General features: G+C 39.9%; 1 protein-coding gene across 1 annotated transcript in view; it reads right to left on the bottom strand.

Annotated features, from left to right (window-relative positions):
• The window catches only part of LOC103463026 (high choriolytic enzyme 2-like), a 26,549-nt gene extending 12,794 nt beyond the window's left edge, over positions 1 to 13,755 (bottom strand). The window contains exon 1 of the mRNA XM_008406138.2: positions 13,688 to 13,755. Coding sequence (XP_008404360.1) covers positions 13,688 to 13,755 — 68 coding nt within the window. The remainder of the gene's footprint in view (positions 1 to 13,687) is intronic.
• Between the last annotated feature and the right edge of the window lie 728 nt (positions 13,756 to 14,483).

Genomic DNA, 14,483 nt, shown 5'->3' with positions numbered 1-14,483 from the left:
CTAGATAACCAGATGCATTATATTTGAGACTTCTCTTTAAGCATCCATCTTTCTACCAGTAGGAGGCAGCATCGCGCCGCTGTTTCCCTCCTACACGGTTTGTGTGTTTCTAAGACGTGATAKTTGAGGATGAAGCAGAGGATGTAACATGCCATAAACATTTGCTACAAATGATCAATTTAAGCAGCTGTCAGAAAWTTAGAGTAAATAAACAACCCTTTGGAGTTATAYTAGTGGAACAAAATGAAATTTACTGGATCATAAAATGCACTTAAGTGTGAATGTCGTGTTCAAATAAAGCAATCTYTTCATCAGTCACGCCTTTCTGAATTTAATTTCTCCTCGTTTTGTTAGTTTTTTTCTCCTGGCATCACACCAGCTCCTACTTTCCCACCTTCACTTTCTAAAGGTGGCAGTGACTCAGTGTGTCAGGAGTTACAGCTACAGGGAGGAATTTATAGATATACTGTATGTATCTGGGCCTGTTCTTCTGTGTGGATTGCTTTGACAAATGTTCATTATATTAGCACTTTTTCTCAATTTTCTTTAAGTCACAAGAACAAAAACTGTGTAATCAAATGGSATTCTATGTGATTAAGACACACAAATCAGTGAAAGTAAAATATCTCAGCTTTCAACAGTTATTGAAAGAAAAAAATCTAAAAAGTGTGGCATGGATGTGTATTTAGAGACATTTATTTTTGGTACTTGTTCTGGAAAAATACCTGATGGAAATCCATTTTGGAAATGAGGTTTACCAGAACAAGAGCACTTTTAGTATCAAGAATGATAAATAAAAAAATGTTTAAGTGTTTCTTAACTCAGAGATTTACTGAGAGAAATTTGCTATGAATCAAGAAAAGTTTTATTTACTGACTGCACCAACAAACTCCAGGCTGCAGAATGAGGCAAAAAGTCAGATCTGTTCCTGCGTATGTTGCTGCATAACTTTACATCTCATGGTTCTGAATAATATCAGTGCATAAGGAACCAATGATTCTGCAGCAAAACTGGGCCCAGATGTTTGTTTATAAGCTTACATTTTCCCACAAATTGCCTAAAATGTAAGCATTTCTATTTCTTGTGAAATGTGCGTTGATATAATTTCCAGCAGCATCTCCAACATGTTGGTTCTTTACACCTTGAACCAYAACAAACAGTAATGTTTATGCTAAAGTACATGCAAATASTTTTCAATCTGGAGAGACTCAAACGGAGAAAGGGAGCGATTAAAAGAGTTTAATGACAAAATGAACATGAAAATAAACAAAGTCTTTGGCGTTCAGGCCACGGCCGGGGACATCGAGCTGGACTTTGATAGATGAACATTTCTGATGCAGCATAGGAATGTAGATCCCCCGGGGCCTGAACTGGTGGCGGCGGTCAGAGGAAGATGAGGCCTGAGCCAGGAGCGGAAGGTGGAGATGGGGCGGAGGTGGGTCAGTTGCAGCTGGTGAGCAGAGGAGGCCATGGGTGAAGGTCCTTTTGAACTGGAGCCCAAACGATGATTGGCTGGAGCGAGGCTTGGACCGGCGCYGATAGGTCCAGGTTGCAGAGAGGGAGGCGCTGATTGATTAGGCAGCTGCGACTAGAGTCTTCCAGACTGAACTTCTGTCAAAACTCCATTTCTTGTGCTTCCAGCCTSTGTCTTTTGAAATGTCAGGATTTATGCASCAAGTCATTTGAGTCATTTTGTAAAATGTAAGGTGCCTTTGCGGTTGGGAGCTGTGACTTGGTTTTAGGGGACCCTGAAGTTCGCCTWAATGAAAACAGGTGCAGTGGATAAATGCATCGTCAGACCSWCAGGTGCTGCCRTGGAGCAAACTGACACTGAAAATAGATTTTCTACTGTATKTCTACTAAAGTGAATATCAGCCTYYCCTCCAGACAAAACAATGTTTGACTTACAACAGAARAAAATGCTACAAAAAGTCCCATTAACTTTCATAAATCYCATGTGTGACATTTGAAGAGCATCCAGACGGTAGCTGCAGTATTTTACTGTAGCTGCTGAACCGGCCGATGGACAAATCAAGACGTCTACATTATAAATAGTAATATGAAATCTTACACTGACATTATTAAGCTGGTGTGATATGAGGCTGTGCAGCAGTGAAAACTATAATGAAATATAATGTAATAATAGTTTAAATTCCTAAAAGTTTATGATATGGCTCTCTGACCAGGGCACAATTTATAATTGTATATTTTAGATTTTTTTTTAAAGACCTACATGTGGATGGATGAATGAATGAATGAACGAACGGACAGATAGATGAACAGCAGGATGGATGGATGGACGGACGGACGGACGGATGGATGGACTCATGGATGGATACAACGGTGATAAACGGTTTGGGTTTGTTTATGTCTCTGTCTTCCAACTGGTTCTTGAACAGACTGTATAATACGTCTCTGTCCTTCCTGTTTGCTTCTCAGTCTCTTTGCCTCTCAGCAGTTTATTTGACTCGAGTGAGTCATCTCTCATTGCGTCCCGTCTTCGAGCTCGGCAAATTCTCATCTCTTCTCTGGCAAAACTAAAATTAGGAGACTTTTTAAGGCCGGTAGACAGAGTGGCTTATTCTGAGAGGTGTCCGTTTAATTTAATGTGCTGCAGGCATTCTCACTTATTATCAATGGGAACCACTGAACAGCAGCAGTATTTACTACCGTGTCTGACTGATCACATTCACTCGCTTTTTTTAACCACCAAAATTACATAAAAAGTTTAGATAAAATTATAAACACCGGTTTTTACCTGCTATAATATTTATTACAGTGGGGTTTTTTTAAGGAAAACACGTTAGTATAGAAAAGTCCTTCTCAAACTGTGGTCCCCGGACCATTAGTGATCCGTGGGCTCCCCCTAGTGGTCCGCAAGGTACTGCATGTAAACAACCGTTGATTTTCCGTGACGTCAGCTCAATGAGCGACGCTGCARTTAGCTTAGGATTGTGTTGAAAAATAATAWTTATGGATAAGTGGCTTAGAACACCTGAACATACAGGTGGAAAGAAAACGTCAGGAATATTCATACAATGAGAGGAAGTTAAGTCCTCCAGACTTTTGAATCGGTAAATAAAAACGCAGAGTAGACTCTGGTTTTGTTGTGGCCATGTCACGTTTACAAACAGCATGGATGAACAGAGAAAACAGCGATAAAAGAGTTAAGAGACTAATATTTTAATTCAGGTTGTACATATTAAAATGTGTTATTGTGGAGAAATGTGGAGTCAGGTGGTTTGTGAGTTTGTTAAATGGGTTAAGTTATCCTCAGCCTGAAACAGTTTCGAAAGCACTGAACTGGTGTAAACAAGGAATAACTAGAGACAAGAAATAATCTAGAATCCCTAAGAAGGACTGGAGTAAAATAAAACAGAAACCACACTGATCAGACTAAAAAACAAAAAAAATAAGAAACATCCACAGCTCAGGATCCCAACGGTTTGAGCATCAGAAACAACGACAGTCTGTTGAATCTATTGTTTATTAYTGTTTCACATAATTTATTACTGTGTTATTTTTATGATGGAAAGCACTTTGAACTGCCTTRTTGATTAACTGTGCTTTACAAATATCTTRCTGATTAATCTTGCGTTTTGCAAGTAAAAAAATATTTCAGAAAACATTGAAGCCTCAGATTTGTCTCTGGACAGATGGCAGATGGAAACCCAGAAGTGTTGCCCACTTCTACACTTCCTAAACCTCAGGGGAAATGCATTCCTACCATAAGGAAAACAAACCAATAAGGATTTTTATTAAAACAAATAAAATGATGTCGCTGTTTAAATCCAGCTGTTCTCTGCTTAACACAGATATCTATATTTACATTTTCTGCAGGTTTCTAGAGGCGGGAACAGGTCTGCACACACATTGCAAAACAGGTGACCTTTTGAGGTGTGAAGCTATGATTTATAGAAGTGTGTGTGTGTGTGTGTGTGTGTGTGTGTGTGTGTGTGTGTGTGTGTGTGTGTGTGTGTGTGTGTGTGTGTGTGTGTGTGTGTGTGTTTGGGGAAAAGATGTCTCACACACGAACACAGCCTGTTTGTGAGTGGGGGAGTAAAGATCTGCGGCTGGTATCATAGCAACAGCACGTTAACGGAGGAGAGGGGAGAATGCTTCAGTGATAGTAGACAGGATACCAAACTACTGAGAGTCTGCACACACACACACACACACACACACACACACACGCATTCATTCAGTCACCAGAAGATGCATATGTAACGGGTCAGTTTGCTGCCACAACCTCTCGTTTGAACTTTGTGATGTTATGTTGCATCAGTGTGTTTCTTTCTGATCTACCAAACAGATTTAAAATCTTCCAGAAGTTTTATTTTTCTGTTCCAAATCACAAAATCACAGCAACATTTTTGCACCATGCAACACAACACATGCAACTTTTAGAGCCTTAGCAGCTGTAAAATTTATATAAACAGAAAAAAGGAAATTATTGAGATCCAGAAAGAGAGTCATATTCAGTTAAAAATTACATCAGATTCAAAACATTGCACCAAGAAGGAATAACGAATAAGATGAGTTAAAAGGCCTGTCAGTCAGAGAGCAGGGTTCAGGAAGGTCTGATCTGTTTTTAGCTCCTGGGTGAGAATGCAGGTGAACCCCATGTGGGAGCATTTCTTTCTGCTTGAAGTTGCTGCAGCACATTTATRAGGTTTTAGTTTTTAGAGCCGCCTGCAGCCTGTGGTTGACGGTGTAATCCTGTTAACAAACCRTGAGTGAAACTGGGGCACGTCTGGCCACTTTTTAAATCAAATGTGGGRAGGAAAAATATCATTTCTTTTCAGTTTGTTTGAAGAGACATCTGCCTCTGCATTGAGCTTCTTAAAAACAAGAGTATCTGTGTTTATGTGGGACTTACAGCCAATGTCCTGATCATGTTCTGCACCAAATCGCCTTTGGACTTTCTGTTTCTCCCATGACCCAGCCCGACCGTTCAGTCAGTCTGCCTCCGTCTCACCCCCACAAACACACATCTCCTCTGAGGTGTTTCTATTTGCAGGGTGTGAATGGGATTGGCGTCACCTGGGAAAAGGCACATGGATGGACGGGGAAGTCTCAGCGGCTTTCATGAACAAAGCGAAGTGTGGGTGCCGTGAAGTCAGAGCGGCTGCAGCAATGATCTGTGTCTTGAGTTTGATCTGATATGGATCGTTTTTTTTTTTTTCTTTGAAAGCAGAAAGAAAAAACTGAACAAAAAGAAAAATTTCATACAAAGAAAACTCAAAGAATCTAACTGGGAGAGTCTGAGAATGTATTCACACCAGCCCTGATTAGATCGCTTTAAATTAACTCCAGTTGAAAGTCCGGTTCGTTTCAGGTTGTGTGAATTTATAATCAAACTCTGATTCAGACCAAAAATGAGAAATCTGGTTCGCCTGCAAATCTACCTGTGGGTTCWGTTCAAGTGAACTCTGGTGCGGTTCGGATACATTTGTGAACACCAAACGGACCAGAGACCGCCCCAAACCAGGAAGTAGACTACAGCGCCAGGCATTCTGGGTAAACACAAATAAAACAAACGCTACAGTCTAGCGCTACTGGGCGAAATGAGTCGCTGTCTTTTACCAAAGACAAAAGATTCTATGGTTGCTAAAATATGACCCTTTTCTATTTTTAGTCATATTTCCTGAAGAAAGAAGTTGCGCTCAGTCTCTTCTTCTGAGGTTTTTGTGTCGTTTACTTCAGTGGGGCTTGTTGCAGCGCCCCCACAGGCGAGTAGGGGAACAGGATGGTAAAACAGTTTGGCTCATTTGACACAGTGCAGTGTGAAAGAGAAACACAGCAGCTGAAAAATTCACAAATGTTCCAATTTTGGTCCCCAATCTGTCTGGGTCTACCAGGCAGTCAGGTGTGAAAACATCCTAAAATAAGAAATCAGTAGCAATGTTGAAAGAATCATGTGAACCTATAATATCCAGCCTTTCATAGCTGGATATATTTTTGTTTTATGTACATCTAGTTTAATTTCTCAGGTTTTCCATTTCAGAGCTAAATAGCAATAAATGTGACTTTTTGTCAGGTGTAATAAAAACCATCCTGGAAGCTTTACAGACATCGTCTTTTCCCATAATTCTCCTTCAGGGTATGTCTGAACAAAAATCAGAGCCTGAACTGAGACAGGCTGACTTGTCTGAGCTGCGACTGCTCCTCTCCTGCTGGTGAAAAGTAATGACTTCCCTCCGTCTGGATCAAATGCTACTTGAAATGCAGCAACAGCTTCACTTAAATTTCAGCTGACACATCCCAAACGTTGCTCTGCAGGAATATTGTCACTGCACTGGACATCTGATTGAAACATCGTGGTGTGAAGATGCAAACGTTACGACTTTATTCCTCCCTTTCTCTTCCTTTTCTCCTTGTTCTGTTGTTTTTTGTTGGTTGCAAAAGAAAGGTTATAATTCTCCATTTACTGGAAGAAATCTACACATTATGAGTAACATAACATAATAATAAACAATAACAAAGAACGATTTCTTTTTGCTGCTCTTCAAAATAGGAAAGTCAAGAGAACATAATTTTATTTGTCCTGGGATCCAATAAGATCCATTTGAAAAATACTGTAGTCCAAAACAGCATTAAATCTGAATTAGTGTTAATGATCCAAATGTTGTTGGACCCGTTTTTCTTTACTTATCGTCGATCCAGATTTTGTCGCATTGGTCAAAAAATGTGTCAAGAAGAGAAATAAAAACGTCTTCAAGTCGCTTTGGACTTTACATTGCAGGACCAGATAAACTATGAAAAAATGTGGAAAAAAGGCTGATAGTTTGTCCCAAAAGTGAATTTTGGCCATTTTTCGCCAAAAATGTTGGATCACCTCCTTTGACACATAAACCTGAACTGCATCCCATTCCTACAACAAACAAGCAAACTTCTTCTTCTCATAGTCTTTATCTACCAGGGTATTAATAACTGTGGTCTGAACTGTTGCTTTGAAAAGCAGACAATGATTTACTAAATGCCTTGGCAGCAACCTTGGTGTATGGCAGGCTTCTGTTCTGAGTCTCTGTTAATTTGTCAAAAACGCGCTGTGCTGTTCGTTAAATGGTGTCTGAGGCATCTGTTAACGGGGATGGAAGCACTGAATGATGAACGGCGCTGGTCGGGACGGAGGAGGAAAGGAGATGCTGGGTATCAAAGTGAAAAGAGGGGAAGGCGTGGAAGGAGGTTGATCAGCAGATGTGTTCAGAGAGGAGGAAGGGTTTTTGGCACGGAGCATCATCTTCCTCCCACTGGGCGTCATTACAGCCTCAGCCTCTGATCAGTGGTTTTAAAGACTCCACAGGGCCTCACGCTGTTAAGCTGATCCAAAAATACACAATGATGACGCGTGTAAATAAAAAGAGAAAAATAAACCTTTGTTTTTGTTTTATCCTCTGCAACCTTTGTCTCTGTAACTTCATTCAGTTAATCCTCAAATACGGAAACTGAAGACATGCTGGTGTTATAAGTTTTCACATTAGCTAACTTTTGAAGGACAACAAATTCTTCACGGAGGAGCAAATGTTCACATTCTGACACAAACCCAAATGGACTTGAATGTTCAAACTGTTAATGTATTAATGAATCGCTGTGTCTGCATTCGATAAGTACTTCTTTACATTAATAATATCAAACATCTCTTCACATTGGTCTGTGCCTCCAGGATTTTGTTTGTTGTGTTAATTTTTTGCAATCAGAATCACAAATTTTGTGGTGCTAAGTTAGAAACATTTGCAAGGCATTTTGCAGAATTTGCCCTTATGTGTGACGTCAAACATGACTTTTTGTTACTCACCTTATCGATCAGGACTGTAACATCACATAAGGCTGAGGCAGCAGAATAAATACTGCCACCTACAGGTGAGAGTCATCCTTTAAACCAGTGGTCCCCAAACTTTTTCCTGTGAGGGCCACATAACTTTTCCCTTCTCTGGTGGGGGGCCGGAGTCAGTTTGTAACAGAAAATGTGTTACACGTTTATCACATGCGCTGCCGGAAATTGTTAAGGGGAGGGGGGCTGAAGGTTGAAACTGTTCAGGGGGGGCCTTTCTTGATTGATTTTTACACAGAAAGCACATGGGCAAAAACCGTTAGTGAAACGGTCACTGGGACTGACTAGTATATATTCCATTGAGGGAAAGTAACTTTAACAACTTTAACAACTTTAATTCCTCATATGTTAACATGAAGGCTCGTTTTGAAGTATAAGCTGCTACTTAYAGGCATTGCTTCGAAGAACTCGACCTGGAATGCGGCGTTCATAACAAACACGTGTTCATCTGCTCTACCGATAGCAAACAACCGTACTGATTAAATAACATAAAAGTCAAGCAGTTCCCTAAAAGTCCAACAGATGGCAGCAATGCGCCATGCAAAAGAAAACACCCACAGTTTACAGGACAAACTTCCTGCTAAAGAGCCCCCTGGTGGTTGAAAAAAAATCCACATATAAACCGGAAAATACAATATATGAAAAAAATCTGAAWGCTCTCTGGTATTGTTCAGGGGGCCGGACCAAGTGTGGAGGCGGGCCGGATCCGGCCCGCGGGCCGTAGTTTGGGGACCACTGCTTTAAACCCAATGTTTTTGACAGTTTTTGATCATTTTTGTGGAAAATTTTCTTCCACCACCTATGGAGCACCAGAGAGTGGGAGTTACATCCTGAACAGAGATCTGCAGTACAGCGGGGGGCTTCGAGGCATTTCCAAGCCAGACTCGATACGTAATCTCTCCTGTGAGTCCTGCTTCTGCCAAGAGTCCGTCTCCCACTGGGGGACGGCTAAAAGAACATTCTTGGAAGGAAACCAGAGGGTTTGCTAACAAGAAGCTCAAAACAGTTCTTACAGTGTAGCTACACTGCAAAAACACAAAGTTTTACCAGGTGTTGTTAGTCTGTTTTGTAGTTCAAATATCATAGCAGACAAAACTAACTTACAAGCAAATTTTCAGCAAGATACAGGAGCTTGTTTTGAGTAAATAATTCCTTATTTTATATTGATGAACAGATTCTAGTTCCACTGGAAGATTATTTCACTTTTAACAAGAGAAAAATGTCCTTTTACGAGTGAAATAACCTGCAAGATGTGGAATAATTTGAGAGAAAATCTTAAACTAAATAATGATCAGAGTTTAAAGAGTGTTAAAACATGGAACCATTGAAATCCACAAAATAACTTAAATATTTCAAATATTACAATAACAGAATGGCTGCACAGTGGCGCAGTTGGTAGAGCTGTTGCCTTGCAGCAAGAAGGTTCTGAGTCCGATTCCCGGGCCTGGGGTCTTTCTGCATGGAGTTTGCATGTTCTCCCTGTGCATGTGTGGGTTTTCTCCGGGTACTCCGGTTTCCTCCCACAGTCCAAAAACATGACTGTCAGGTTAATTGGTCTCTCTAAATTGTCCCTAGGTGTGAGTGTGTGTGTGCATGGTTGTGTGTCTCTGTGTTGCCCTGTGACAGACTGGCGACCTGTCCAGGGTGACCCCGCCTCTCGCCCGGAACGTTAGCTGTAGAGGCACCAGCAACCCTCCCGACCCCACTGAGGGACAAGGGTGAAAGAAAATGGATGGATGGACAATAACAGAATGATTTTTATCAAACTTTGTTGCAGTTGTAGTGTTTTTTGACTGTAACAACTATTATTCTTATTATGTGAGTTTTAGATCTTTAACTAATCAGATTTGGGAAGTTCCATTTATTTGGTTACCTTTTTGGAAAAAAGGAACTTTAAGGATATTTTTATAATCTATCTATTAATAATCTGTTGCCAACGTAACACTAAATGACTACTAGGAGTTAAAAGTGTTGCTTCAGTGTTTGAAAGCAGAAAATATTAGGAGCTGTATTGTTATTGGCTTGGGGAGCTGAAAGCAGTTAACCTGGACCCCAAATCCCACTGCAGAATCCTGCAGATCTGCTGACTGCGCCTCTGTCGTGGAGCGAACAGTAATACTGTTCAAGGAGTTGAAAGTACCGCCTTCGCTCATCCAGTGATGTAAATCCACAGGGCAAATCCACAAATTGACTCCTCTGCCAATCAAGTCACTGCAAATGCAGATGAATCCGACTAGTGCTGACTGTGGAAGAACCAGTTTAAGCCACCAACATGTAGAAGGGGCTAAAGAAACCAGTTTGAGATGATTTGATGTGTGGTGCAGGATACACTGTAGCCATAAAGGGATGGACATGGTAATAAAGAGTCCAAAGTGTGCCAAGAAAATCTCTGCATCCCATTAAGACGAGTCAAGATGGATTCATGTTTCATGCAGTTTATATCAAAGTCTTAACCTAACATCGGAATCTTGCAGATAAAATTGAGACCCATCCGACCGGCAACATTTTTCCAATCTGGTTTCCAGTTTTGGTGAATCTTAGGGAGATTTCACACCAGTCCTGATTGGTTCGCTTTAATTGAACTCTAGTTTGTTTGCATGGAAAATTTGGTTTGCTTATGGAGGAATGAACGTGTAAACTCCTACAAACCTCAGTCTCAGTTTCGGTTTGGTTGAAGTTAACTCTGGTGATGTTCGAATGCTGATCATACCAGAGACCACTACAAAAGCAGGATACAGTGCAGGGCATTCTGGGTAAATACAACCTAAAAAACATGCAAGTTTAGCGCTAGCGTGAAAAATGGCTGGTGGTCTTTTACCAAAGTCACAACGCAAATCCTCTAACTGCTAAAATCTGACGCCACTCCATATTCAATTACATTTTATGAAGAAGTTGTGTTCAGTGTCTTCTTCAGAGGTTTTTGTGTTGCTTCTGTCAGTGGTTCTTATTACAGCGCCACCACAGGTGACAGGAGGGAACAGGATTTTAATGAAAACGTAACAAATGTTGCAACTTCGGTCCCCAATCAAACCAAATCTATCGGACTGTCTGGTGTGGAAACGTTGATGTTCTCTTCTCAGCAGACAGAATCAGCACCAGTTGATTCTATTCAACATATTTAGCTGGGATATGTTTTTATTGGAGCTTCTGCTGCCTTTCTGCTTGTACAAACTCCTCAGACTTTAACATGGATTCAGAACCACTTGAGTCAATACGATTGGTTGATTTGCCAATTTCATGAACCAGGGTGTTTAAATTTTTTTATAACCAATAAATACGTTTGTCCTGATATTTTTGATGTAGTTCATAGTATTTGCTGTCCAGTTCTGTTGTCGTTTGGACATTTCAATAATAGATATTCACAGATAGTGGATGTGTTGTCTTGTAGCATGAAACTCAACATTGCACGGTGGATTTGTGAGCTTTAAAATAAGCTGCAGGGTTAATCGACAGCTTTAGCTGACAAATCTCATCTGAAGGTTTTGCAGTAGAAAACATTGAATTAAGAATATTTGTTTTGTTTGTGCAGAGATAAGACTGGTGGCCAAGCAGTGGAAGCAACGAATACAAAAACACAACTGCAGCGAGAATAATTTTCCGGCTTCAGCCACATGATTAAATGAATTCAGTTTTGTTAATTAGACGTCTGAGAGTATAAACAAAGCGGCAGCGGCACACGTTAAAACTAAACAGAATCCTCTGCCTGGTGCGTGTGTGTGTGTGTGTGTGTGCGTGTGTGTGTGTGTCCAGGCGTTTCTGAAGCTGAGTTTCTGGGAAAGTCAGAGGGTGTCAGAGCGGGTTGGGAGGTGGCTGGTGCCGACTCGATCTGGGGCTAAATCTGCACCACCACCCGTCTGCTCACACAACACGCTGTATAATTGGACTCAGAGGAGCGAGGAGATCTGCCCACAGGCTTCAGATTATGCTCCAAAAAGGAATGCATTGCCCTACAAACATTTGGTTCTTGTCCTCAGCCCCGACCTATAACTCCAGCAAAGCAAAATAAAGGGGAAAAGCTTAAAGGCAATTTGTTTGGGGAGGGAAAAAATGACTGATGTTGGAGATCTGGGACAAATTAAATTATAGCTGCTTGATTTTGATTGTAAGAAACACAGAAAAGCAGAAATTACTCCTGTGGGATGTGATGAACACAGACAAGCAATCAGACATAACCTACTTGTGACATGACGACGATTTATGTTTTTCAGATCCAAAACAGCAACAAAATGCCTGAATACTCTGGGATAAATTGATAAATAGGAGCAATAACAGGGAGTGGAGCAGCACAGTCCTCCAGCAGAACCAAAGGCGTGATTAAATTAAAATAAATTTCAATTATTGACATTTCACATGATTAAATTGATTTAATTAACAGGTTCACAAACAAGGAGCTGAAAATTCACTTGAATACATTTGGATAAATAGATTCCCTTGAAAATTTTCATGGGAGAAACGTGTTACTTTATCCTTATTTTATCTCTTTTTTTCATAATTCCAGCTTTAATCTTCTGAGCTCCAAAGTGCGAATTGTAAGATTAATTGGTTAATTGGTAAATAGTTCATGCTAATTCTTTTAATCTTGGAGATCATCTCCTTTGGCCTCTTTCCTGCAATCGTTGCTCCAAGGATTCCCAGCAACTCAAACTCAACTTTACTGCAAAACTTTTATTTCTTTACTGCCTGCAACTCCATAAAAAGCAGCAGAACAGTCACTGTCACTACCTGTCCACCCTCCACTGTGCCACATCCAGTACAGGGACAGAAACTCTCCATACGTCTAAGTAAAACTCAGCTCTCATATGTGCAACACGTGTTCTACCGAGTTACTGGGAGATTTAGCTGCCTTCTCTTTTAGACCAAACTGTTGCCTCGGTAAAACAAGTTAACTTCGACTTAATGAACCATTTCACCTTGCTGAAGGTTTTTGTGGTTCTTCATCAGAGTCTAAATCTTATTAATAGATTGTGATCATGAGATGATTTATGAATGTCGCCTCCAGTCATGGGTAAAGGATATAACTTCATTTCTGCAGCATTTAATTTATGAAGATTTTATCTTCATCATTTATATTCATATTTGGAGTTTGCAAGTAAAATGGAAAAGCAAAAGTACTGTGAAAGTTTTCAATACTCTGAAAATCCAGACTAATAATCAAACCCTCCAGGATGTTTTCATTGTGATTGTTGCAGCATAAAATGACTGATTTTGTGGCACCCTTTTCAGAAAACGTTACTGTAATCATCTAGATCTCTGCCAAATATGGTACAACAGGGACATCAATGCAACACTTCGTCATCAGCAAGGGTCAATAAAAAGCCAATTTGCTCTTTAGTGAGACTTATATAGCAGTGTTGGTGTTGGTCATTGCTGACAGAAAAAGAACCAAACAGTGGAAGAGTAAATTTTGGCAAAAGATTTTCTAGAAAAACACATCGAAGTTTCCAAAGTCACAAATTTGTTAGGGAAAAAACGTGGAAATTTTTTGATAAATCAAAAGTGTTTGATTTTTGAAACTCAGAAAACTATTAAAAAAATTTAGATTAATCACAAAATTCACAACTTTTTCTTGCAATTTTTTTTAAATTTCCAAACTCAGCAATTTCCAAGTTTTTTCTAGGAAATTTCTGAGATTAATCTAAAAAATTCTTAATTTTTCTACCAAATTTTCAGTTTTTCAAACTCAAAGATTTCCTTGTTTTTCCTACAAAAAAATTTGATTAATCTCAACATTTCTGAATTTTTTCTAGCAAATTTTCAAATTCAGAAATTTTCAAATTTTTCCTGGATGTCTGAGATTAATCTAAAAAATTTAGTTTTTTGGCATAAATTTACTCCTCCTTTTTATAAATGTACCTCAAAGGCCCTAAGAAGCCGCCGTAGGATTCCAGTGCCACGATGTCGGGTTTTGTGTTTTGCTGCATTTACACATTAGAATCAGCTCAGGTGCCTGACAGTCTTGATGACCTGTCAGGTGAGACTTGCCGGGATCCGGGCTCAGCAGCTTTCTGTGTCCCTGTCAGCTCTGATCAGTGTGATGGAGCAGAACGCCGGCGAACAGGGCAGCGCTGAGCCTCACAGGTTAAGGCAGAATCAGGAAAACCAATATCTGCTTTTGCAGACTTTCAACTTGAGAATTTATTTCTTGTCTCCCGAGAAACACTTTTTGCTTTAGGTGATCTTCCAGTGATATCGGCTGAAGTTTTTGCTTGTGCAGGTTTGTACTCTGTGGGTTGGGGAAAAAAAACAAGTAATAACCTCTTCATATTTGAAGAAAGTTGCAACCTGCAACACTTATTATAAAGTCAGCGACACTGTTAGATGAAAAAGAGACCAAAACTGGGTCGTTTTCATCTTCCTGCCAGTTACAGGGAAATGACCGAAAAATAATTAAAAAGTCAGAATTGTTTGTGTTTGGTTAAACTTTGTCTTTTGGAGTCTTTTATTACAATAAGAGCTCTAGAGAGATTCTGATATGCATTCATGATTTCTTGTAAAGCATCTAAAATATATATCTTGTGTTTGGTGTTTTTATAACAAGAGACTGAAAATGTGACAGAAACAAAACGGATGAAGTTTTTTCTCAGAAGGAAAAATTATCTCCTCCTTAAAATAATATTGGCGTCATCATTTATTTGTGACTCAGTGAACA

The sequence above is a fragment of the Poecilia reticulata genome, linkage group LG3 (assembly GCF_000633615.1).
Source record: "Poecilia reticulata strain Guanapo linkage group LG3, Guppy_female_1.0+MT, whole genome shotgun sequence".
Classification (NCBI taxonomy): domain Eukaryota; kingdom Metazoa; phylum Chordata; class Actinopteri; order Cyprinodontiformes; family Poeciliidae; genus Poecilia; species Poecilia reticulata.
The sequence above is the reverse complement of the archived record's forward strand: the minus strand, read 5'-3'. Positions and strand labels throughout refer to the sequence as shown.